Below are 26,776 nucleotides of genomic sequence, written 5' to 3'. Positions count from 1 at the left end.
TTATACTAATGATATAAATCAGACTCAAACCTTGAATATTATATTTTCCCTACTGGTTTTCAGTCTATGTCATTTAAAACCAATACTTTATAAAGGCAAAAATCAAGCCAAGCACACTACAGACATTCAAAAATGTTGAATGATTGTAATTACTCAACATTTCCCAAGTATGTACATGAAAAAGGCTGAATAGCATAACCTTCAAGCTCTGAAATCAAACTGCCTGTATTCCAAACCCAAGCTCTCCTACTCACTTGCTACATAACCTTAGGCAGGTTACTTAACCTTTCAGTACCTGGTTTCAGTTTATTCCAGTCCAGGGCCATGGCACTTGAACTCCCTTGGCCTGGTCAGTTCTTTTCCTCATCTTCAAATGTTCTCACTGCATTCAGGGTTGAGTTCATATGTCACTTCCTCAACGATGCCTTCTCTAACCACCCAATCTAAAATAGCCCTTATACCATTGCTGGTCTAAACTCCTTAGTTGAAAAGCATTCATCACTGCCTGAAATTGTATTATTATTTGCTTACTTTTTATTATCCATGGAAGTACCACCTTTATTATGTTCACTGTTATATCACTTGGTGCCTAGAACAATGCTTGGCACACAGCAGCGTTAGTACTTTGAGTGAATGAATGAAGAATATCTATTCATAGGATACTGTAACAATCAAAAGAACTAATGATTGTAAGTATCACACAATGCCTGGCACAGAGCAAGCACACAAAATCTGTTAGCTCTTATTGTTATAATATTCTGACCAATTCGTCTGTTAACTTCAGCCATAATTTAGTTAGCCATTCCTTGAACACTGGGCAGTTAGGTAGCTCCCAGTTTTTACTAATGTAAATAACCTACATCTTCATCACTTCAATAAGTATATAACTGGTGGAAACTGAGTAAGCTCACTGGATTATACTAATGTCAATTTCCTGATTTAGATACTGTACTATCGTTAGGCAAGATGTTAACACTGGGGGAGGCTAGGTAAAGAATGCATAAGACTTCCCTGCACACTTCTTTGTATCACACTGTGACTTATAGAATTTCTCAATATAAAAAGTAAAAGAAACAAATTTAATTGATTAAAAAAAAAAAGTACCTCACCTCTTCCTTTGTGGTGTTTTCAGACACCCCACTTAATCGAATAAGCCTGCTTGGTTTCTCCTCACTCGGGCCAGTCCTGTAATCTTGATCCTTGAATTCAGGATAAAATTATTTCATAAACAAATATTAATTTAGTGTACAAAATGAAACTGCACATGGAATACAGATACTCAGGATCAAAAATGAAAATGACTTCCATCACATGAGAATAAGAAAAATAACAAACTTTGTTCTGAGTCCTAAAATTTTATTGCAAATCCTTAGAATGGAAGTGTGATAAGACCAAGGCTTTTGACAAAGTAAATCAGAACGTTAAGAGAAAAAGCACTGAATAGTACTTTTATAATCGGGGGAAAAAAAACCTAACATATCCTCCCAATCATAATTAAAATGAAAGGTAAAACATTTTTCTGAAACGATAATTTTCCTTTCCTCAATGAACCAATAGCAAATAAAGAAATATAAGCCAGATATCATTTATCAAAGATGTCATCTATAAACAAATTTAAGAACAAAAGCAAAAGGAGTCATCTAAGCCATACAATGGTATAATTCAGAAAAATCCATGTTTTCCATATTTAGCAAAGTCTCTGCTCCAACTGATCCCCTTTCATTTCAAAAGTTATGAAAAAAACTTTAACTTATGAGAAAAAGTCTCCTACAATCTCCCAGTTATGCCTACTGTGCTGGCATAATTATTAATAGTGTCCTCTTACACTCTTGAAAGTGTTCTGATTTGGGCAATAAATTATATGTCACCCAACTTCTACACTCTCAAAACCCATGACTGGTTAGACTGTCTTAGTATCACTGTCCAAAATAATAGAAACCAGAGTAGAGATGGGTAAAATCTACTTTAAAATATTCTCATTGTCCAATTTTTAAGCATAACCTGCCTGGCTTAGATTACATATATAACAAATTTAACATTTAAGTCAATTAAATTAGCTGCAAGAGGACACTTGTAACATAATCACCTCCTCATCCCAAGGGAAACACTCCTAGGTCTGCAGGTATGCAAAAATGTTGAATGAGTATAATGTAATTATTCAAAAATTCCCCAAGTATATAAGAAAGGAAGAACAGTATAACCTTTAGAAAAATCTGCATTTTCCACGTTTATGAAAGTAAATTTAAGTAAGAAAATGAATCCTAAACAGCCACAAGACCTGTCTACGTATGACTTGCAAGAACCAACTCCCAAAGATAGATAAACTAACTTATTCCAGCTCATTTAAATCAGCACCATAAAGAAAAAATAGTGGAACCAAAAAAAAGGCGCAGAGATATATGTGTATGTCTGGGCACACATATATTATATATATATCCACACACACCCCATATTTTTAAGTAAATAACACACGCCTTCTGCGTCTGTTTGCCAGCCGCGCTTCCCCCCACCATGAGGCACCATCACAAGCGCCACCATGCCAATCCTCTTTCACATGTTGCCTTAAAAAAAAAAAAAAAAACAACTAGCATACTGTGCCTACGAAAATACTTCGACCAACGGGGGGTGGGGGGGGTGGATACTGTCAGCAAACAAATGCAGAAGGCATGCGTTGTTTGCATAAAAATACAGTGTATATATGTACATAGGCATGTGTGTATGTATAGGCATGTACATATGTGTATATATATACATATGTGTATATACATAGGTGTTCGCATACGTATATGTACCTATGTGACTATGCCCAAATGGAAACCCTGGTGGCATAGCAGTTAAGAGCTACGGCTGCTAACCAAAAGATCAGCAGTTCGAATCCACCAGATACTCCTTGGAAGCCGAATGGGGCAGTTCTACTGTCCTATAAGGTCACTATGAGTCGGAATCAACTCAACGGCAACTGGTTATGCACAAATATTCATACGCATAATAAAGCACATAGGTGACACAGTTATGGACACTGCTTAGACATAACCAAACACCTCATGGGATTGAATTTCTGGGTTTGAAGGTTTGGACCATAGTCTTCTGGAACATCTTGGACAATTGGCATGACATAATTCACAAAGTTATGTTCTACATCCTAGTTTGGTAAGTAGTGTCTGGGGTCTTAAAAGCTTGCAACTGGCCATCTAAAATACAAGTATTGGTCTCAGAAAAAAAAAAACTAGTCTATAGGGCTAACAGTCTACAGGAAATATGGCCTCATCCCCCCTGAGACCAGAAGAACTAGATGATGCCCTGATTCAGGGCCACAACAGATGGACCCTGGTAGAATGGGAGAAAAACATGGAAGAAAAACATGGAACTGAACCTCGAATTCCTAAAAAAAAGACCTACTGGACTGGTTGTGATTGAAGGGCTCCCCAAGATTCTTGCCCTGAGATACTCTTCAAATCTTAAACTGAAACTAACCCCCGAGATCACCTTGTAGGTTAATAAAAGACTGGCTCAAAAAAATAATGACTATCACCTGTAAGTACTGTGCTCCTTTAAAAAGTCACCGATATGAGACCAAGCGGTCAACGATTACTTTAAAACAAAGATGAGAATGTAAAGGGGTCAGAGAAACTAGACTAGTGGAAACAGAACAACTGGTACAGAAATAATGAGAAAATAATGCATCGTGAAGAATGTAACCAATGGCACTGAACAACTTGTGTAAAAGTTGTTGAATGGAACTTAAAATGCTTTGTAAACCTTCACTGAAACCACAATAAAATATTATAAAAGAAAACAGTGAAGAGACACAAATAAGAAAAATGATCTGAGCTGAAGGTCCCTTCTTTAGAGATTAATATTCACTCCTGAACACCAATTTTTCTTTTCAATGGTTGTGCGTGAAGACCCAGGACTAAAGGTCCTGGATTCTACATTTTATCCTTCAGAAAAGCCTTATGAAAAAGGAAAAAGAAATCCATCCCATAAACATACCTGAAGATCCCGTTGGGCATCTCGGGCAGTTCTGCCCTCTGGAAAAGACTTGTTCTGGCCATAGCCATATATCTGGTTTCCTGGCAGCCTGTGATCCACATCACGGTACTCCATGCTTCTGTAATCAGTATCTTGCCGGCCAAGGAAGTCCAGACCACCTTCTTCTTTAAACAGACCAGCATCTGAACTCTGTTGTTCACCTCCAGAAAGCTGTGACAGGTCTTGAAGTGGACTTTGGCTGTTCTGAAAGTCTGATGGCGACTCATGTTCAAAGGCTGCACCTTGTGTTTCTCCTTCTCTTGTTTCTGAATGTTCAAATTCACCCTTCTGAATGCCAAAAGCAGGCCTTTCTGTTGTATGGTCATGTGTGGATTCTTCTCTCTTGTTCACATTCATACCAGAATGTTCTCTATCTTGTGTAGAGGGCTGAATGTAATCCAAAATATTTGGATCCACAGGGGGCATCTCCCTATCTTTAAATTCCATACAAGATCCCACCTCTCTACCCCTAAAATCCTGATCAGTCCTGGACCGGTGCCTACCTCTGAAATCTGAATGTGGAGTATCCCTGTCCCTAAAGTCTAGATCAGCAGGACCTGAACCTCGGCCTCTAAAGTCCACCTGTGTTCCTTCTTTGTCCCTGAAGTCCAGATCAGATACATCTCTATTCCTAAAATCTGAACGGGACTGATCTCTGGCCCTGAAATCCAAATCTGATAAATCCCTTCCCCTAAAATCTGCATGGGCTCCATCCCGGCCTCTAAAATCTAAATCATAAGCACCCCGACCCCTGAAGTCAGAAGGAGCATCCCTACCTCTGAAATCAACAGTGTGCGCATCCCTGTCTCTGTAGTTCATGTGAGATATCTCCCTACCTCTATAATCCACACAAGTACCATCCCCACCCCTATAGTCCACAGGTGGTCCTTCTCTCTCCCGAAAATCCCCAGCATGTATGTCCCTACCCCTGAAGTCCAACTGTGATGAATCCCTGCTCTGGAAATCAGAGGATGAAAAATCTCCCCCTCTAAAACCATGTCCAGGTCCCTCCCCTCCTCGATAGTCACCATGCGGTCCGTCTCTAGCTCCATAGCTGAAAGAATGTTCCTCCACATTTGCAAAGGGAGGCCCCGAATGCCCCTGGAAATCAAAGGGAAGTGAATCTCTGCCAGGAAAGTTGCCAGAGTGTCTCTCTTGAGCATGACTCTTAAGGGGAGGAGGAGGATAATCCCTGTTCCACCCGGGAGCAAACCTTTCTTCTTGGCTCCCACTGTAGAAACAAAGACAGTATTACTCATATTGTCCAGAGAGTTTGAAATCTACACACCAGCATATTCTTCTCTAATCACAGCACATTCTTCTGTAAACATTTTTTTTTTTTTTTTTTTTTGGCAGAGTTCTGTAACAAGGTCCTAGATCTGCAGAGAACAGCAATGTTTTGCTATTTTAAGACGAAGTGGCGGAGTAAACTTTTATGATCCCATTTCAGAACACGAGGAAAGTCAACACAAGGTTTTCAACATGACTGCTGCAGAAAAAGCTTTCACCCAGTCCTGCAACAGGGAAAATCCGCAACACCAGATAAGCTAGCAATGGTGACACGCTACAAAAATTTTCATTTCCTACAGTCAGGGAACTTGGAATTCCAAGGTCAACATGATGAATCCTATACATCAGAAAAATCAATGCACTGTAAATTTCTTACAGTAAGTTTCAGGAGGTGTCGTTCTCATTGCTGCATCCAAGGGTGACATTCAAAAATATTTGATTACAGCTGTAGCACAGACATCACCCAACCAGGATGGATGCCGGCCCAAAACAAAGTGACCCAGGCTGTGAATCAGCAGCAGGAATATACCAGTATCTACCAGCTGAGCATAAGCCCTGGCTGCACTTAAATCCCAGTTCTACACCACTAGGCCTAGAACCACTCTCACCTGGGTCCTATTATTATAACTACGCAAGGGTGTCACAGAAGACAGCATGAATTATACCACAAAGCCATGCGTAAGTCATCTAAACTAAGCAACAGCATCTAGGAACTTAATGGTGAAAGGGACCTAGAGAGAGCATTAGGCCTTCAAGCATTATTCCCATGCTCCAAATGAAGCAGCTGATATTCCAGATTCCAATGCCACATGCTCATTTTTATGGTAATAAAATTTATTTAAAAATAAGCATAGCAGGACGACTCTAAAAGCTGGCCCAATCTCTCATACTACCCCACTCACTTCTTCCCTTCACCTAATCTCAAGACCATTTTACATGTTTCAGCTTTTTAATAAGAGATTAGGGAATTTAGGTATTTAGGCACATGGGATCCTGATTTGGGGCATAGAATAGGGAAAAAGGAAAACATGAAGAGTTCTGAGGGGCTATCTGCTACTTAGCAGTAAAACAAAAAGAGATCAAGCCCAACTAACTCAGTTCTCTCCTCCCACTCTCCCAGAACATGCCAGTTCTATTATATGACCTTTCTGAGCTCGCTAAAGAAAGAATCAAAGGATTCTGGGTTACTCAGTTCAAGAGCAACAGTTATAGTGGGAATTTAACAACATTAATCTAAACACTAGAATGATGTGCATTTAATAAATTTTCAAAACACGATGACCTCCACAAGCTCCCGTTAACATTAGTTATGTTTATATGCTTCATCAGAAGTCAGCTTAAGTGTTCTTCACAAGTAATATAATTAAATCATTCCAGTCCTAGTTAGCTTGCAGGATGACTTATGCCTCATCAGGTATCTGTGGGACGAGCATTGAGGTACCTAAATCTAAATCTACATGTCTTTTAACGAGAACACATTCAATAGTGCCTTTGAATGCTCCCCTAAGGATTATCTTACCCTTTTAAATTGAGATTGAATACATCTAGAGTTACGTACTGTGCTAGGGTTCTTGGAACTATAATTTACACAGACTGTAGAGAATGGGTCACTATAAGTTGGAATCGACTTGACGGCAATGGGTTTGGTTTTGGTTGGTTTATACAAAAAACAATTCCGTTAGTATAAAATATCAATGGCTATAAAAAATCATTTTCAGTCAAATAAAAACAAACTTAAGATGGAAAGTCACTCAAATGAAATACAAAATCATTTTCCTGCAAGATATATTTTGGCCAAATTAGTCTAAGAGAACAGAACGCTGTATAAAATATGTCTCCCTTCTGGTCAAGGATCTTAAAAAAATAGCATGTAATGACTTATATTTGGAAACCCTGGTGGCATAGTGGTTAAGTGCTACGGCAGCTAACTAAAAGGTTGGCAGCTCTAATCCACCACGTGCTCCCTGGAAACACAATGGGGCAGTTCTACTCTGTCCTATAGGGTTCCTATGAGTTGGAATCAACTAGACGGCAATAGGGAGACTGATATTTAAACTAACGTTGGGGATACACAATTTTAAATAATAAAATGGGATCAAAGAAAAAATATTCTGAAAATAGAAAAAATACTGTGCAATACAGCTAAATTTACCTAATTTCGGAATGTTTACTTAAGTCATCTTAAGTTAATCCTGTAAGAAACAGCTTCACTTAGAAAATAACTATCCATAAATATAAGCAGTAAGAGGATAGATTACAATCTAAATGTTATAAAAAAAATGTTATAGTATAAATCCACTGACTTACACCAGCGATCAGCAGACATTTTGTGTAAAGTGCCAAAAGTAAATATATTAGGCTTTGCAAGTTATACAGTCCCTGTAACAACTATTCAACTCTACCATTACAGCACAAAAGCAACCACACACAATTCATACAAGAAGAAGTGTGGTTGTGTTCCAATAAAACTTTATTTACAAAACTACACTGTGGGCCATAGTTTACTAACTACTGATCAAGACCTTAGTATTTTGAAAGGAAAAACATACCCAGCATCACCACCATAGCTTTAATTTAAAGATCGTTGAGCAGAAAGTAAAGACCCCTATCATTTAAAAAAAAAAAGCATTTATAAAATATTAGCTTTACTAAACATAATATGGATTTTCTAAACTCAGCTCTCGACCCAAAATTTCCTATTAGAACACCAAGATAAGAAGAGTGAATGAGAGCATCTGTTGAACTTATACAATAAAATCTTACAGACTGTCAATCCAAACGAAAATGTACTAGAAATAGAAGTTTCAACTACAGCAATATTTCTAAATAACTTTAGAGATCAGATTTCTTTACACCAAGTAAAACTGTAAAAATCAGTCCTAATAGCATTTTATGAAATGTAAACTCAACACGAAAGCTTTCAAAATACTATCAGTGTATATTACGTTAGCTATGTTAAAAATTAACTCCCTACAAATTTAAAAAAATAATCCATTTACAACTGAATGCTACCACCTTCTCCACTCATCTTTGTATCTAGGAACCGTAAAACTGAAATGCAGCTTAAAAAATTGCATCAAGTCATTTTTCCTTTTCAGAACTATTTGTAGTAGTTATGGTTTAACAACCTGCCACGGGCAAAACACAGCTCTAAATTCCAGATATAAATTAGTGAACTTAATGGGACTTTTATAAACATGTATGTACACTTTTGCTTGTTTTCTTCACTAAGTATGTATTATTTTGCTAACAAGATATAAAAAAGAAAAGATTTAGTCTTTTTTTTTTTAAATGTTTAAAAAGATGTTACAACATAAAATAACCTGACATGCTGGGTATTCAGTTTCATGATCACTTTGGAAATGACTAGAAACTTTTTTTATAGTTTCTATTTTTAAAAAATCAGAGCATTTCTCCATATAGAAAATAACTCCCTTTATGGTAGTCCAAAAATTTTGTATATACTGTCTCTATCATTAAAATACTGACAATCCAAATATTCAAATTCCAGGACTTACCGAAAAGGTCCTGTTCTATTAGCAGATCGAGAATCCCCCCACATTTCTTTCTGTGTCAAGAGGGCTCCAATAAGTAGATCCTTGTTCTACCAAATTCTGGTTATAGCTGTACCTGTATAAAACAAAAGACAAAAATCAGTACACTAGAATGAAAAAATCAAATTAAGGGCAGGACTGCACGGCTGATTATTTCAATTGCGGTCAATAAGTTGTACACCTGTAAAAAGTTGAACTGGCAAAGGCTGTGTGATAGATATATTTACAACAACGAAAACAAAAACAAAAAAAAAGGTAGCTGCTGAGGCTGCTTATGTACAACCAAACACTTTATGGGATTTGGTTCCTTGGCTTGGAGGTTTAGAGAAATGGTTTCATAGGACGTTCCAGTTAATTTGCCTAATAACATGTTTAGTGCTTCTGTTCTACCTCCTAGTTCACTGCTTAGTGCCTGGGGTCTTAAAAACTTGCCAGTGGCCATCCAAGGCACAATAACTGGTATCTTTTTTATTCACTTGGAGAAACAGAGGAAGAAGGAAAGTCAGGAATAGGGGGAGGCTAATTGCCTCCATGAATAACTGCCTCCTTTGCCGTAAGATCAGAAGAACTGGATGGTGTCCGGCTACCATTACTGAACATTTTGATCAAAGATTCCACAGAAGAATCCTGGGGAAAATGCAAAATAGAATTTCAAATTCACATGGACTAGACTTTCCGGAGCCATGGAGGGTAGATGAACCCCTGAAGCTACTGGCCTGAGATAATCTTTAAACCTTAAACCAAAAATATCACCTGAGATCATCTTAAAATTAAACAACAGTTTAGCTTAACTTGTAAAAAAAAAAAAAAAAGGCCTGTCTTGACCACTATGCTCTTTTAAGAGCTATCTATATGGGATCAAATTGACAACAGCAACTCAAAAGATTAAATAGGAGCCTTAGAGGACAGCGAGTTTATGTTAATGAGGGAGGAACAACTCAGAAAAATAGGGTGAGAATGACTGTACAACTCACAGAATGTAACCAATATCACGAAATTGTACAACTAGAAACTGCTGACATGGTGTATGTTTTGCTGTGTATATTCTCAACAACAAAATAAGTAAAATTTAGGAAAACAGTTAGTACACTAGAATATGAAGTAGTGGCTAACCTAGTTTTCTTCTGCTTGGCTTATCTGAGACCACATCAGCAAGGTTATTTTTGGAGATCCTTTTAAACATCCACAAATGAATGTGTAAAAAGAAAAATAAACCTTAATTAAAAATGTATACTCTGGGCACCATAAACTTTTCCAATGTACTTCGAATATTTCACATTTACTAAATAAGTATTTACTAAATCTTCCAGCACCTATTCTTCCTTCCTTTCTGGAAACAGCATCTTGGCATTAACGCCATCCTCAGTCAATGCGGCTGATTTCACGGCATCCAGCCTGGGCAATCAAAACAGACTATGACCCTCACTACAGTAATTGCTCTGAAGATGGAGTATGTGACCCAAGCCAAGCTAAGAAGTTATCCCCAGGACCTTTGTTGTAGCTACTGAAAAAAGGGGCCATTTCCCTGAGATCACAAATACTAGGGACCTAAGAAACTTGTGGTTGCCCAGGATACCATATGTGTCGCCTGCAAAGACTTTTCCCGAGAGTGAACCCAACACATAGACAAGCAAAACTGAGAGTTGTAAAAACAAGGAGCCAAGGGATTGATGACAGTTTGTACCCCTGAATTCACCCACGCATGAAGCCAGCTCTATCCCCCAACCCTGCACTTTTCAGTTACATGACCCAACAATTCCCTTCAAGACTCCTAACTACTCAGTACTCTATGAAAAATGTCTCCAAAATAAGAAGAGACATCTTTCTTATTTTCTTATTTTCCCAAGCAGGAAAAATTAGTAAAATAAAGCAGTAATTCATTTCTTCCATTAACATGCCCACTGAACCAGCCGGAATTTTGTCTACACCACTTCTACTATTTTGGCTACTAAAATGATCATAGTCAAAACCAAATGAAGGTAAAAGACAAAGCTAGAGTGGAAGTGCTAGGAATCTCTAATTAGGAGAGGATGTGTCATTATCACTTATGAAACCATAGTGGTCTAGAAAAGCACCTCATCACCACTTCAGCATAAACAAACTGAGGAGGCACACAACTCACGAAGCACAAGAAAGGGTCATACGTATAAAATAAACCACCATAGTACTAGAGGTCCCTGAGTAGTGCAACCGGTTTACAATCGGCTGTCAACCTAAAGGTTGGTGTTCAAACCCACTCAGCAGTGAGGCAGAAGAAAGGCCTGACAAACATCTTCCATAAAGATTACGGCCAAGAAAATCCTATGGTGCAGTTCTACTCTCTAACACATGGGGTCACCATGAATCAGAATTCACTCAATGGCAATGCGTAACAGCGCCAGGCAACATAAAGAAAAGAAAGAAGAAAAATATTAAAAACCAGAAGGAAGAAGGGAAATCATTATAATTTGCATATAATGATTATTTACCAAGAAACTCCAATAAAACCAATTTAAAACTTATATAAACAGAAAAATCAGTAATCAAGAGCCTTCAAATATACAAACAATAACCAGTGAAAAGGCACTGGAGGAAAAGATCTGATCACAAACACCAACCAACCAAAAGATAAACTTAAATCTAAATGAAGAGCTTCAAAAAGTTAAACACAGAATTACCATATGACACAGCAATTCCACTCCAGGGTATTTACCCAAAAGAACTGAAAACACATATTGTCCAAGATGTTCACAGCAACATTAGTCACAACAGTCAAAAAAAAAAAAAAAAAAAAGAGCAGAAACAACTCAAAGCATCCATCAACAGATGAATGGATAAACAAAGTGTAGTATATACATACAGTGGAATATTAGTCAGTCATAAAATGGAATGAAGCTGTGATAGATGCTAGGACATGTATGAACTCTGAAAACATTCTGCTAAGTGAAATATGAATCTCTAGAATAGGCAAATTCATAGAGACAGAAAGTGATTAGAAGTTACCAGGGACTAGGGGGCAGGGATGGGAGGTTAAGGGGATGAATGAGGAGTTGTTGCTTAATGGGTACAGAATTTCTGTTTGGGGTGATGAAAATTTTAGAAGTCAATAGCAGTGATGGTTTCACAACACTGAATAAAATTAATTCTACTGAATTGTATACTCAAAAATGGTTAAAATGACAAACTTTTTAAATATGTATTTTACCTCGATTTAAAAAAAAAAACCTAAATGAAGAAAACTTCAAAAACTTCCCAAGGGATACCAAAGGCATAAGCTAATGGAGAAATATATCAAGTTCTTAGACAGGAAAACATTTTAAAGACTGGATTCTACCGAAGTTAATCTATAAATTAATATGATCTCTAAAAACAGGAGTAGGATTTTTCCTGGCATTAGACAAGCCTACAAAAAAATAAGAATAGCTAGAAAGTTTTTGAGAAATAATAATCTGAGGAGCCCTCACTGGTCAGAGGGAGAGGTTAATCCACAATATCTAAATATATTATGAAGAAGATACAGGGGCATGGCTTTGGGTACCAGTTTTTAATGATGGATTATTGGATATGACAATAAAAGCATGAATAGCAAAAGAGAAAACAGATAAACAGGACCTCATAAAAATTAACTGGAACTTCATAAAAATTAAACACTTTTGTTCATCAAAGAACTTTACCAAAAAAGTAAAAAAACAACCTACAGACTTGGAGAAAATTTGGGGGAACTACCTATCCAATAAAGTTCTAATATCCAAAATATATAAAAAGCTTCCACAATTTAACAATAAAAAGACAACACAATAAAAAAATGGGCAAAGAACTTGAACAGACATTTCAAAAGCTCAAGTATATGAAAAGATGTCCACCATCATTAGATCATTAGACATTAGGGAGATGAAAACTAAAACCACAATGAGATACTGCCTCACCCTCATTAGAATGGTGGCTTAGCGATCTTGTGCTGCTATAACAGAAATACCGCAAGTAGATGGCTTTAACAAAGAGAAGTTTATTTTCTCACAGTAAAGTAGGCTAAAAGTCCAAATTCAGGGTGTCAGCTCCAGGGGAAGGCTCTTCCTCTGTCAGCTCTGGAGGAAGGTCCTTGTCCTCAATCTTCCCATGGTCAAGGAGCTTCTCAGGACCAGGGACCCCAGGTCCAAAGGACACACTCTGCTCCCAATGCCACATTCTTGGCGGTATGAGATCCCCGTCTCTGCTTGCTTCTTTCTTTTATATTGCAAGAGACTGCCTCAAAACACAATCCAATCTTGTAGACTGAGTTCTGCCTCACTAACACAACTGCCTCCCACCCTCCCTCATTAACCTCATAGAGGCAGGATTTACAACATATAGGAAAATCACACAATACCAGGAATCATGGCCCAGCCAAATTGATACACACATTTTTTGGGGGGACATAATTCAAACCATGACAAATGGCAAAAAAAAAAAAAAAAAACAACAGAAAACAGGAGCTGTTGGCAAGATTATGGAGAAACTGGAATCCTCATTCGTTGCTGGTAGGAATATAAAATGGTACAGCCACTGAGGAAAACTGTTTGGCAGTTCCTCAAAAAGCTGAGCAAAGAACTACCGTATAACTCAGCAATCTCAATCTTAAGTATAAACAGAGATATACCATATTCATGGATTTAAAAGACTAGACATTGTTACGATACCAATTCCTCCCAAACTGATCTATAGAAACACTGAACATCAGCACCTGAAGGAACCTGCAGCCCCAGATTCTTCCTGGGTCTACACTTACCTGATCCTCACTTGACAGACAATCCCTACCCCACCTCCATCCCCTGGGGCATTTGGCTGAGAGTTCTTGGGCAGGGCCTGTCCCACCCTGTCCTATACCTAGCCACATGCCCTCTCAACCCTACTTCCCCACCAGGGGGCCCATGTCTGCCTAGGTAGAGATCTTAGCACTTCCATTGTGCCATTTGGCCTCTGACCTTCACCTACCTTGTGGTTTCTCCCAAACAGTACCGGAGAGGGAACGTGAGGATGAGGGTACCATGCAGGGAAAGCACTGCCCGCAAGAGTGTATGCTGAAATACGGCTGTCCAAGTTGCTACCAGAGTTCACTTTCACTAAATGTATTTTATTCCCTCCAACTCCACAGCAGCAATCTCTGAATCCAGGGGCTGAGAGAGACAGAAATCACAGTATGCTCTCCTCCCTAGACCCTCCAGCTCACAAAGGATCTAGAGATGCATGGGTGGAGGGGGAACCAGACCGTCCCCACTACAGGACTACTACTCCTAAAGTGAGGCCAGGCTCAAAAGAGCCCCAAGTGGTGTCACCTTTCCACATTTCCATGAAGCAAAGCAAACTCATAGGCTTGGGGAGGTGCTGGCAGCTACTCATCACACCCCTCTTGAAACAAGGACCCAAGCAATCGAACAAGTGTATGAGTCAAGCACTCACCAGAAAAAAATCTGCACAAGGAAGGTAAAGGGCAGGGTATAAATCCTGAGACCTCTCCAGTCCATGCAAGTTCACACCACCACTCTGTTTCACATGTAGTGCTAGACAGGTATAGCGTAAGTGCATACTAAGATCCAAAATATGTTGCACTATTCCTGAGAAGGGCAAAGCAAGAGGAAACTCTCTTGGAGGTCTATAGCATATGACAATCTGTCATCTGGAACAAGACTTATCAAACCTTCTAGTAGGTGGCTCCCTCAAAGTTTTCCTCAGAATAGCTGGAGTGCTCGCAAACATGCAGTTTAATCTGGCAAAGCAATGATTACAGGTCTTGGGACTGAAATGATCTCAAACTATTCTCAAAATTTAAATGGGTCCTGGGCTTGTTGTTGTTGTTGTTAGATGCCGTCAAGTCGGTTCCGACTCATAGTGACCCTATGCACAACAGAACGAAACACTGCCCGGTCCTGCACCATCCTTACAGTTGTTGTTATGCTTGAGCTCGTTGTTGCAGCCACTGTGTCAATCCACCTCATTGAGGGTCTTCCTCTTTTCCGCTGACCCTGTACTCGGCCAAGCATGATGTCTTTCTCCAGGGGCTGATCCCTCCTGACAACACGTCCAAAATATGTAAGTCACAGTCTCGCCATCCCTGCCTCTAAGGAGCATTCTGGCCACACTTCTTCCAAGACAGATTTGTTCGTTCTTTTGGCAGTCCATGGTATATTCAGTATTCTTCACCAACACCACAATTCAAAGGCTTCAATTCTTCTTCAGTCTTCCTTATTCATTGTCCAGCTTTCACGTGCATATGATGCAATTGAAAATACCATGGCTTGGGTCAGGTGCACCTTAGTCTTCAAGGTGACATCTCTGCTCTTCAACACTTTAAAGAGGTCCTTTGCAGCAGATTTACCCAATGCAATGCATCTTTTGATTTCTTGACTGCTGCTTCCATGGCTGTTGATTATGGATCCAAATAAAATTAAATCCTTGACAACTTCAATCTTTATTCCATTTCTCATGATGTTGCTCATTGGTCCAGCTGTGAGGATTTTTGTTTTCGTCATGTTGAGGTGCAATCCACACTGAAGGCTGTGGTCCTAGGCAGCCATCTAAGATACTTCACCAGTCTCACTTCTTCGGGAAGGAGCAAGGAAGAATGAAGAAAACTAAACATACAAGGGAAAGACTGGTCCAAAGCACTAATGAACCACATCTACCACAGCCTCCACGAGACTGAGTCCAGTACAGCTAGATGGTGCCCAGCTACTACCACTGACTGCTCTAACAGGGATCACAGTAGATGGACCAGGACAGAGCTGAAGAAAAATGCGAACAAAATTCTAACTAAAAAACAAACAAACAAACAAACAAACAAAAGACCAGATTTACTGGCCTGACAGAAACTGGAGGAACTCCAAGAGTACGGCCCCCGGACACCCTTTTAGCTCAGTAATGAAGTCATTCCCAAGGTTCACCCCTCAGCCAAAGATTAGACAGGCCCATAAAATAAAACAAGACTAAAGGGGCACACCAGCCCAGGGGCAAGGACTAGAATGCAGGAGGGACAGGAAAGCTGCTAATAGGAAACCCAAGGTCAAGAAGGGAGTGTTGACATGTCATGGGGTTGTTAACCAATGTCATAAAACAATATGTGTACGGTTTAATGAGAAACTAGTTCATTCTGTAAACCTTCATCTAATAGACAATAAACACTGAGTTCTTGGATGGAGCCAGGACCACTTTTGGTAAGCAATACTGGTGCTGCAGGATGAACCAAATGCCAAGTCAAGGCAGTCAATGCTGATGCTCATCAGACCCCAGGAAACGTGTTGGCTGATATATACAGTAGGGCAGGACAGGGGTTATAAAAGTCAAAATCTACAAAGAGTACATAATAACTTATCTACCAAATCAACTGCTCTGAAAATGAATGGTACTAAAACATCAATCCCATATACAGCCATGGCTGGCAGTTAACACTCAAGGGGGAGTGAGAACGGCCTGCTGCCTGACTGCCCAGATCTCACATCCCTACCACCGCACCCCGACAAGTGCTACACAGCAATGAGTAGAAGGGCTGCTCTGGTGAGCTTTGAAGCCTAGAACCTAGGCCCAGATGGAGCTACTGCAGGTGAAGATCTTGGGAGTGGTAGCAAATATTCAAATAAAACCCTTGATGGCTGAAGCGGAAAATAATTCCATGTAAACAGTAGTTGAACACGGTTCAGTTGGTCCTAAGAGATGGTGAGTGTCACATGCCACATTATGCTGTAGGCTCCACTCCAGGTAATGGCCTTCCATCAATCCCTTAAATTTCAGCTTTGCAACCACACTCCCCCAGAACCCAAAGACTGGCTTCCCGGAAGCTAACCAGCAAGTTATGGGAATAAAGTCTCCCCATCATGGGTCAGCACCCTTTATGGTTGGAATTATGACGGTAGTTGATGGTTTTTGAACCTCTTCTGCCTTTCATTCTTAATTAATGAAAACATTCTTTGTAAATGCTCTTGCTGTGGTCCATCTTGCATAGTTTCAAGAATTTCAACTCTAGTGGCACAATACTAATACCCCCTCTTAATCATGGCTTCAGTTCCAGAAACCTAAAAAACAGAAACAAAGGATCCTATTCTCATATTTTTAGCTCCAGTATCCTGCAGCTAGAGCCTGCTTTAAACATTCTAATTTTTTTTCAAAGTAAATACTTCAGGACCCACAGGACACTTAGTTAAGAACATCAAAGGGGCACCAAGAAAGAGGCAAGGGGCACAGATACGTGTAGTTGGGTATGCCCACATACCACTTCCAAGATGCAACTACAAGCTTTTTCACTGTAGCAATTTTAATATATGCTACTGGAGCTGGAATTAGTGGCTGCTAGCAATACCCTTGCACATCAAGAGATCCTCATTAAAGGATTTAAAGTGTATTCATTCCAATTACGGTGCTTTTCCAGGTCTGGAATGGGTAATTTGTGTGCCTACTGCTTTCCTTGGATGTGGTAGTTTCTCAAGCTTCATCTCCAGAATTGAATCCTGATTCCCTATTGATGGTACTTGCCTTGCCTACCATCATACCACACTCAAAAGTTAATTAAAAATGGATCACAGACATAAAGGTAAAGGCTAAAACTATCAGGCTTATTTAAAAAAAAAATAGAAAATCTTTGTGAGCTTGGCGTAGGCAACAATCCCCTAAGACAGGATCCAGAAAGCACTAACCATAAAAAGAAAAAAAACTTATCCAAATTAAAAACTTCTGCTTTTCGAAAGATACTGTTTTTTAAAAAAATGAACTGGCAAACTACAGCCTGGAGTACATATTCACAACGCATCATATCTGACAAAAGCTCACTATGATTAGTCACAAGGAAAACACAAATTAAAACTGCAATACCAGTACACACCCACTAGAATGGCTAAAATTAGACTCACCAAAACAAATGCACGAGGATCTCCCGCTATCAGAACTCTCATACACTGCTGTAGAGAACACAAAATAGTACAATCACTTTGGAAACTGATCTGACAAATACTACCCTTGTCGCTGTCAGTTGCCATCAAGTCTATTCCAGCTCATGGCAACCCCATGTGTTACAGAGTAGAACTGCTAGATAGGGTATTCTTGGGTGTAATCTTAACATACTACTAGCCCAAAGGATGGTGGTTCAAACCCACCCAGAGGAGCCTCAGAACACAGCCCTGGCAATCCATTTCCAAAACGTCACAGCCTTGAAACTCCTATAGAGTAGGTCTATTCTGCACATACGGGGTCACCATGAGTCAGAACAGACTTGACTGCAACTAACTACAACAATCTTAATGGAAATAGATCACCAGGCCCTTCCTTTTGTCATATCACTGGGTCGATTCAAACTGTCAACTTTTAGGTTAACAGTCAAGAGCAAACAGTTTGCACTTCCTAGGGACCTAATGGAAACCCTGGAGGCTTAGTAGTTAAGTACTACGGCTGCTAACCAAGAGGTCGGCATCATCCGCCAGGCGTTCCTCGGAAACTCTATGGGGCAGTTCTACTCTGTCCTATAGGGTCATTATGAGTTGGAATCGACTCCAGGGCAGAGGGTTTGGTTTGGTTTTGGTAGGGACCTAATACTACACTAAAAAAAAAAAAAAAACTATGACGCGGTAATTCACTTCTAGGTATTTACCCAAGAGAAATGAAAACAAAAGACTTGTACAAAATGTTCACAACAGCTTTATTCATAATAGCAAAAAAAAAAAAAGGCCCAAATATTCTTCAACCGGAGATGAGATAAACATTCTTAACATGTCTCTGTCCTCAAGAGTTTCTCTTCCTGGAGCAGTGTACCTCACAAGCCTCATGAAAGGTGTGTTTCTCTGGTAAAATGGGAGAAGGGTGAGTAGGAAAGCGGAGGTGGAAAAGAATTAACGAGACCCATTCTTAAGAGTATGAAGTTGAGAATTTGCATATTGATTCCTTTGGAAACATCCAAGGCCACATTCTCCCTGGAAAGTTTGTGTACATCCCTAAAGACCTTGAAGACCTTGCTTTAACACTTTTTTCTTTTTGCATATATTTTCACACTGCTGATTGTTTCCTTTTTGTTTATAAACAAATTCAAGTCTCTCCCATGCAAACATACACACCACCCCCCTTAAATATCTGCTGAATGAATAAAAGAATGTCCACTAAATACTCCTAATCCCTCAGGGCTCTACACTATTCCCCAGCACCATTCTTGATCCTCATGCCATCTCTTGGCAATCTGATCCATTTGGAATTTATCACCACAACTACCAACTCTATGCTTATGATCTGCCTAGACTTCCCTAGACTGCTCCTTAGACTTCGCCTGTGAGGTTCGAATGCCTGCCAGAAATCTCCACTTGGCTACCCCATAGGAATCTCAAACTCATGTACAAAATAGAATTTATTACCGTAGGGAGACATTTAAATACATCACAAGAGCTATTTTTTAATTGTGCTTTAGATCAAAGTTTACAGCTCACGTTAATTTCTCATACAAAAATTTATATACATATTGTTATGTGCTTTTTCTTATGAGTAGAAATTGCCCCGATTTTAATTATTCTTATATCCTGGTGGTTGCGGTGGTTGCTGTGTGCTGTCGAGTCAATTCTGACTCATAGCAACCCTAAATAACAGAAGAGAAATGCCCCATAGGGTTTCTGAGGCTGTAATCTTTATGGAAGCAGATCACCAGGTCTTTTCTCCTGCAGAGCTGCTGGTGGATTTGAATTGCTGACCTTTCAGTTAGCAGCCAAGTGTTACAGCCATTGCACCACCAGGGCTCCTTCCTGGTCCCTTATACCAATGAATCACAAGCAGGTCCCCAGTTTAGAAGTGGGCTTAATAATGCAGTACAGTGTGGTAATAGAGGATTAAGGGTCAGTCTCGGAACATACCCTGCTTGGGTTCAGAGCCAGACCGCTCAGAGACAAATCTTGGCTCTGCCACTAACCAGCTGTGGGAACTTAAGTTATTTAACTTTATACTTCAGTTTACCTAAATCTGTAAAATCCTCAGTTTACTTATCTGTAAAACAAAAACAAAGATCTCTACTTTATAGAGTTATCACGATAAAATGACAATATAAATCGTTAAAACAGTAATATATAAAATGCTCAGAAAATGCCACTATTATTTCCAATTTTTATTAAAAAAAAAAATCAATGGGATTTGGCATGCATTCCTGTTAATTCAGTCTAGTTTGGCTAACTGGTTGACAACGGAGTCTGATTTGCCCATCAGGTTACATGGCAGACATTTTCCATAAACTGATCAAGTTAAATCTCTAGCTCCAAACTTTTGACAAAAATATATTTAAGGTACATGTACAATACGTAATATGCCAGAAAATGCAGCCGTTTATGATAGAAATGTTAAGATGTCAATTAAAACTGTCCAAGACTATAAACAAGTTTTTCAAAATTCTTCTAAAAAAAATTTAATTCTCTTAGGGGGTCCAAGAGTAAGAGGCTTTCAAGACAACTGGCCTAGTGCATGTGTCTGAATCAGACTGCCGGGCTGAATTGAAACTACTGTTTTCTCTGTGTTCAACTGGGTAAGTTATTTAACTTTTATATGCCTCCTATAAAATGGGGATAATAGTGGATGGTACCATCTGACGGGATTACTAGAAGGAGTAAATGAGATCATGCATAAGATAAGAAACATGGGTACTGGCTCTTTCTTATAACTGGAGTGGAAATTGACTTCAAACAGGAACCAGGAAACTTTTCGAGGTTTTCGAAATATTCTAAACCTAAACAGTGGTGACAACTGCATCAGACTGTATGCTTACAATGGGAATTTTATGGTATGTAGATTATGCCTCAAAAAAAACTTTTAAAAAATATTTAAAGCAACAATGCATCATATATTATTATTACTACTACTATGCCTAGGTGTTTAATATCAGCATAAAGCTGGAAAGAACCCGCCTAGGTATGTCTCTTCCTAGATAACAGTAATAAAAACAAGCATAGCTGAATGTTTTCTCTGTGCCACAGGTAAGCATTTTACATAGGTTCTCTCATTTAATCATCACAAGTATGCCACAGAGTAAATTGTGTTACTATCTCCACTTCACTGACATGAAACTGAAGCTCAGATAAATTCAGTAACTTGTCTCAATACAATGTAACTAACTAAGCCAATGCAAACTCAAGACCATCTGATTCAAAAGCTAATGCTCTTAAATAAATATATAAAGTCTCTTCTCTTGTTTAAATATCTCTGATGGGGCCCCAGCCTGATCAAACCACTTAACATATCTTTCTTCTACTTTAACAATATTAAAGTGCAGGAGCCCCCATTTACCCTTCTGAATACCCTTGACTTATTTTAAATAGTAATTTCAGAATCGTTCATTTAATTCTCGGGGGGGGGGGGGAATCAATGTTCCAAATTAGTTATTTTAAAAACCTGCAACAGAAAACATGTTCATAGGTAAGAAGGTAAGAATATATATTTTCTGCTGGTAACAGAGAGCCCAGGGTTGAGAAGGAAGTGTTGACATGTCACGGGGTTGTTAACCAATGTCACAGAACAATGTGTGTACTGTTTGATGAGAAACTAGTTTGTTCTGTAAACCTTCCTCTAAAGTACAATTAAAAAAATAAAGAATATATATTTTCTATTCACTGGCACCAATTCCCTAAAGGTCTATATTTTGCAATTATCACTAGAAATAATTCATAAATGAATAAACAATAGCAAAGGAATAATCTTTTGTTCGTGTTACAGATTTTTCAGGTCTCATTTCATCTGAAACAACGATGAAGAAAAAAAAAAAACCCAAAGACACAAAGGAAAGATTAATCCAAAGGACTAATGGACCACAAGTACCACAGCCTCCACCAGACTGAGTCCAGCACAACTAGATGGTGCCCCGCTACCACCACCGACTACTGTGACAGGGATCACAATAAAGGATCCCAGACAGAGCTGCAGAAAATGCAGAACAAAATTCTCGCTCCCAAAAAAAAAAAGACCAGACTTACTGGTCTGACAGAGACTGAAGAAACCCCGAGAGTATGGCTCCCGGACACCCTTACAGCTCAGTAATGAAGTCAGCCAAAGATTAGACAGGCCCATAAAGCAAAATGAGACTAAATGGGCATACCAGCCCAGGGGCGAGGATGAGCTGGCAGGAGGTGACAGGAAAGCTGGTAATGGGGAACCCACAGTCAAGAAGAGGAGAGTGTTGACATGTCATGGGGTTGGCAACCAATGTCACAAAATACGTGAATTGTTTAATGAGAAACTAGTTCTCTCTGTAAACCTACAAAGTACAAAAAAAAAAAAAATATTCAAAACGCTGTCAGCAGTAATGCCCTTCTTTGCAGAACCCAGGATTTTAGCACTAGTTCATACCAAAAACAGAGGCCTCAATTTGTGAGGAAATTAAATCACATGGAGGATCTCATGTGTAAAGCACTAGATGGTGGGAAAAGAAATAAGACCCTCCCCTTGGGGTGCTTATTATCTAGTAACAAGAGAAACCAAACCCATTGCTGTTGACTTGATTCGGGCTCACAGAGACCCTATAATAAGGGAAAGAAGTATTCAACTTACGTGAGTGCTACAAAGCGGCGGTGGCGGGGGGGGGGGCGGGGAGGCAATGGACTTGAGGAATTGGGAGGGTCCAGTTTGGAGTGTCAGAGAAAGGAGTCAGAAAAGCCTGATGTGTGGAGTTTGTGAGATAGGCCTTGATAAGGAGGAATGAAATTGGCCCCACTTATCTAGCAGAGGGACAGCAAGAAGGGAAAATGAGGGTAAAATGTCACTACTATCCAACTTCACCATTACAATGTAGTATTTACCATTGGGGGAAAAATATCCTGTACTGAATTCAAACTATATTCAATGCCCATATATATGCCAAGTATAGAGCTTGCTGGTGGTAAAGCAAAAATGAGTAAGAAACAGTCCCTAACCTCAGTGAGTTAATTATTAATGAGGGAGGCTATGGAAATAAAAACTAATAAAAGTAATAGTAATGGCAACATTTAGATAACCTCCATTACACAGTCACCCTGAGTCAGAGCCAATTCAATGGCAACTAACAAAAACAATATTTAATAAACATTTTCTGCACACCAAGCACTGTTCTAAGGGTATTACATATATTATGTAAACTTCACCAACCTATGAGATTGCTGCATTTCTTAACCTCATTTCACCAATAAAGAAATTGAGTCTCAGAGAGATTAGGTATAGGTTGTCCTCCACTTACAATACATTCAAGTTATGATGTATTCGAGTTATGATGACCCACACTTACAACCACCGGTTTTGGGGGGTTTTTTTGGTACATCTATCTTATCGTTAATAGTATGTACTGCATACAATGCTGCAGTGGATAACTTGCTGATATTATCATTCTCAGATGTAACATTTCCAACCCCCAAACGCAAATAAAGACTGGATTTATAAAGATACTGCAAAAATGGCACAGGGGCACCTGGCCTCCTCTAACTTCACTAAGGGGAGAATCACCATCAGCATCAAAAGCCCAAGACTGACTGCTATGAGGTAGAGGTCAGACATACCTCCTCTCTCCAATTTTTCACCAATTCTAACACCAGCTGTCCCTACCAGGGCACTCTCCACTACTCTGCTAGGTTCGATAATTCGTTGCAACGGCCACAAAGAACTCACAGACAACACTTACAATTATGGGGTGTGTTAAGGAAGTAATGGGTTACAATTCAGAACTAGAAGCAACTCAGGATACAGTTTTTCCATCAAGACTGCTTCTCAGCCATGCCAGCAGACAGCCTTCTCTCTGGCCTTTGGCCCCTCAGCCTGGCCTTTGCCCTGCTCTGGCAAGTGTTACAAAGCTCTCTAGCTCTGCCAATAAGTGCCTGAATGTGCCCCACTCCACCAGTAAGCCTCGGCCCCAAAGCACCCAGCTCTCTACCTCAGTGGGTTGGCACACCCACTATAGCTACTTTGCTCCGTGGGTCAGGAAGCCAACCATACCGTCATGCACCAGTATCCTGGTTCTGCTGCCATTGTTTCTCTGCCACCGCTTCTCACCGTCTCTGATGTAACAGCTCTCTCTGTCTCCTGGGTCTAGGAGATTCATTCTCAGTGCCAGGATCCTGGGTCTGAAGGACGTACTCCATTCCCGGATCTTCTTGGTGGCAGTAAGGTTCCCCTTTCCACCTCTGGGATGGCTCATTCTAAGCCTAGCGGAATGGCAAAACTAACCAATCCCTTCATTAGGGTTCCATATACCTTATTTGCATGGTCCCAACACCATAAGGGTGCCATGCACCTTATCTGCATTATCAGCAAACTGCCCAATCCCCTTGGTGGGCCACAGCACCTTATCTGCACAGTCCAGCCCAATTATTTGGTAGGAGTTACAAGACCATGGGGAGAAAGACCATATTAAAGTGATCCATCGCACCGCAGATACTGATAATAAAAGGCAATAATAATGAACACTCCTCTTCTCCCAAAAAAAGATATACTCAACTTACATCAGAACCAACTTATGACGGAGTTGTAGGAATTGAACCCTGTAGTAAGTCAGGGACTACCTGTAATTTGTATAATGTCACTGAATAGAGAAGGCAGGGATTCAAACTCTTAACAGATTCCAGAGCTCCTTTAGTTATCTACTCTGCTATACAGAATTTCACAGCATGACAGAAGTTATAGAAGGCACTCTAAAGATACTTGTTAACTAAGGGAATGATAAAAACAATGTGTTGTGGGAGCCTAACAGAAAAAATAATTCTACATACTTGGTATATAGCTTGAATATTTCATCAAATAACAATGTGTGACCTTTAAAATAACATTCCAGTAGCTTAAATCTTAATACAACTCTGAATCAGATTAACATCAACTCATACATTTAAATATGGTGGCCCCCTTGACTGCAGTCAAGTCCATTCTGACTCCTAACAACCCTCTAGGATAGAGTAGAACTGCCCCATAGGATTTCCAAGGCTGTAATCTTTATGGAAGCAGGCTGCCACACCGTTCTACTGTGGAGCAGGTGGTGGGTTCGAACCAGCACCCTTTCAGTTAGCAGCTGAGTGCTTAACCACTGTGCCACCACACCTCCTTAAATATGGTGGCAGGAGAGTGTAACTTGCCCAAGTGTCTGCCACAAGATGGGAATGTTTAATAGCCTCCTCCCCCCGACAATTCTCCTTTTTCTAAAAAGCTACAAGAACCTAACATCTAAAAGCAACAAAAGTAAGCTCAAGGTTGATAACAGAATTCTATAAGGAAGAGTGTTACAGCTGTCCAGGGAGAGAGCTCTGGTACCTACTCTTCAGGTCAGTTACTTAAATGATATGAAGACAAGATTTAGGTTGAACTTCTGTGTTTCAACAAAATGGTACTACACCGTTAGTAACTTCTGACATTGTCAGTTCTACCATTCACCAGTTCTCCATACCTTTCCCTACAGTCCTCACAAGCGTGCTAACAGTGACATAAATTATTTACACGTGGCATTACTCAACACGAAGTTGGAAACTAACAAACCTAGGACACAATCCATAGTTGGGAATAATAAGCCAGTTGACCAGGTGCCTCGGAGTCTACTGAACTCCTTCACTTAGATCCAGCAACTCTGACCCTCACAAGCAAACCTGCAGTATGCAAAAAATACAGTTACCCTTACTTTTATACACCCTACAATAAAGTACTCTTTCTTTAAACCATGCATTCCCAGAGTTGAATCCAAAGCAGAACGTCAACGTTCAAGTTAAAAGAAAAAACAAATTTGCAACGCCAAAAGGAATTTAAAGCGTGAATACAAAGCAACGCCCCTCTCCTACATCGCCCAACGACGCCGAACCCACCAGACCACTCCTCCACCTCCAGGTTCTATCGTTCGGTGGAACCGGCTTCGAGCGCTCGCGCCCTCTGGTCCAGCCCTGACAGTGAGGCTACACGCTAAGTCCAACAAGGGCTCCCTCTCGAGCTACGCCTCGGGGCTGGATCAGATTCCTGCAAAAGCACCAAGGCGGGGGGGGACACACAAAGCCTGCCATCATTCCAGGAGTCTCCGGAGAAAAAAGGAGGAAGAAAAGGCCCGCCTGCGACTCCACAGACCGGGAGCACCGAACCGCAACCACGAGCCGCCGCGACCCCTCGGCCGGACGCCCGACGGCCAGACGGGTAATTCTACCGCCCCGCCGAGCCCCGCCCAGGGCCCGTGACCGTTCTGGGGCGTTCCTCCCACGAGCTGCACCTCCCACATCACACCGCCGCTTAGCCCTCTTCTTCCCGAGCGAGGCCGCGGCCGCCCCGCGACGCCGAAGCCGCAGCTCCTCGGTCGCGCCGCGGCTTCCATGCCGCGCGGGTCCCCGATGTTAACAGCGGCCCTGCCAGCAGGCTCTTCCCCCACGGATTACGACACACCCTCTTCCCGGCCCCGAGCCCTTACCGAGGCAGCGCAGCCCCCCAGGCCCGCTCCTCCTTCTCTTCAGCCGCCGCCACCGATCCACCGCCGCGGAGACCGGAACTTCCTCCGCGCCGGCCGCTGCCTCCACAAAGGCGCTGCGCCGCGGCCTCCGCGCTCAGCCCGCCGGGAGATGGAGTCCAGCAGTTTGTCGGATCAACTCCAATCCCACCGTGCCCCGCGCGGGAGGTGGGGGGGGGGCTTGGCTTTAGGAGCGGGGCGTGAGGGCCCGTTGCTCGCCGATGTCCAATGGGAGGGCGCCCCGCCCCGGCCCGCGGAGCTTCCTCGGGGGTTGTGGTTGGCTTCTGCGTTACGGCCAGCCGTCCTCCAAAGCACTGATCGGTGTGGAGCACGGCATGCAATCTGTTGGTGGCTTGGCCTGCTAGAGGTTCGCTCCCCGCCAGGTGTGCGGGTACGGCCCTGGCCTGCCTAGCTTGAAGCCTCCTTATTGTCCGTTAGTGTGAGGGTAATGGAAGGGAGTCTCCTCGCGCCTAAACCGTCAGTGGGCGGGGCTACGTATGCCCACAGGAGGGCCTGGCTC

At 40.9% G+C, this 26,776-nt stretch overlaps 1 protein-coding gene across 3 annotated transcripts in view; it reads right to left on the bottom strand.

Moving 5' to 3' along the window:
- RBM6 (RNA binding motif protein 6) overlaps window positions 1-26,305 on the bottom strand; it is a 106,444-nt gene extending 80,139 nt beyond the window's left edge. Inside the window, exons 1-4 of one of the 3 annotated variants that reach the window (XM_049861755.1) lie at window positions 26,221-26,305; window positions 8,841-8,952; window positions 3,994-5,263; window positions 1,110-1,199 (exon numbers count right to left, since the gene is read on the bottom strand). In XM_049861755.1, coding sequence (XP_049717712.1) covers window positions 1,110-1,199; window positions 3,994-5,263; window positions 8,841-8,884 — 1,404 coding nt within the window. In that variant the 5' untranslated portion in view covers window positions 8,885-8,952; window positions 26,221-26,305. Of the gene's footprint in view, window positions 1-1,109; window positions 1,200-3,993; window positions 5,264-8,840; window positions 8,953-25,633; window positions 26,066-26,220 lie in introns of those variants that run through there. The other 2 variants (XM_049861756.1, XM_049861759.1) reach the window with 2 other exon arrangements.
- Between the last annotated feature and the right edge of the window lie 471 nt (window positions 26,306-26,776).

The sequence above is a fragment of the Elephas maximus genome, chromosome 20, assembly GCF_024166365.1.
Source record: "Elephas maximus indicus isolate mEleMax1 chromosome 20, mEleMax1 primary haplotype, whole genome shotgun sequence".
NCBI lineage: Eukaryota > Metazoa > Chordata > Mammalia > Proboscidea > Elephantidae > Elephas > Elephas maximus.
The sequence above is the reverse complement of the archived record's forward strand: the minus strand, read 5'-3'. Positions and strand labels throughout refer to the sequence as shown.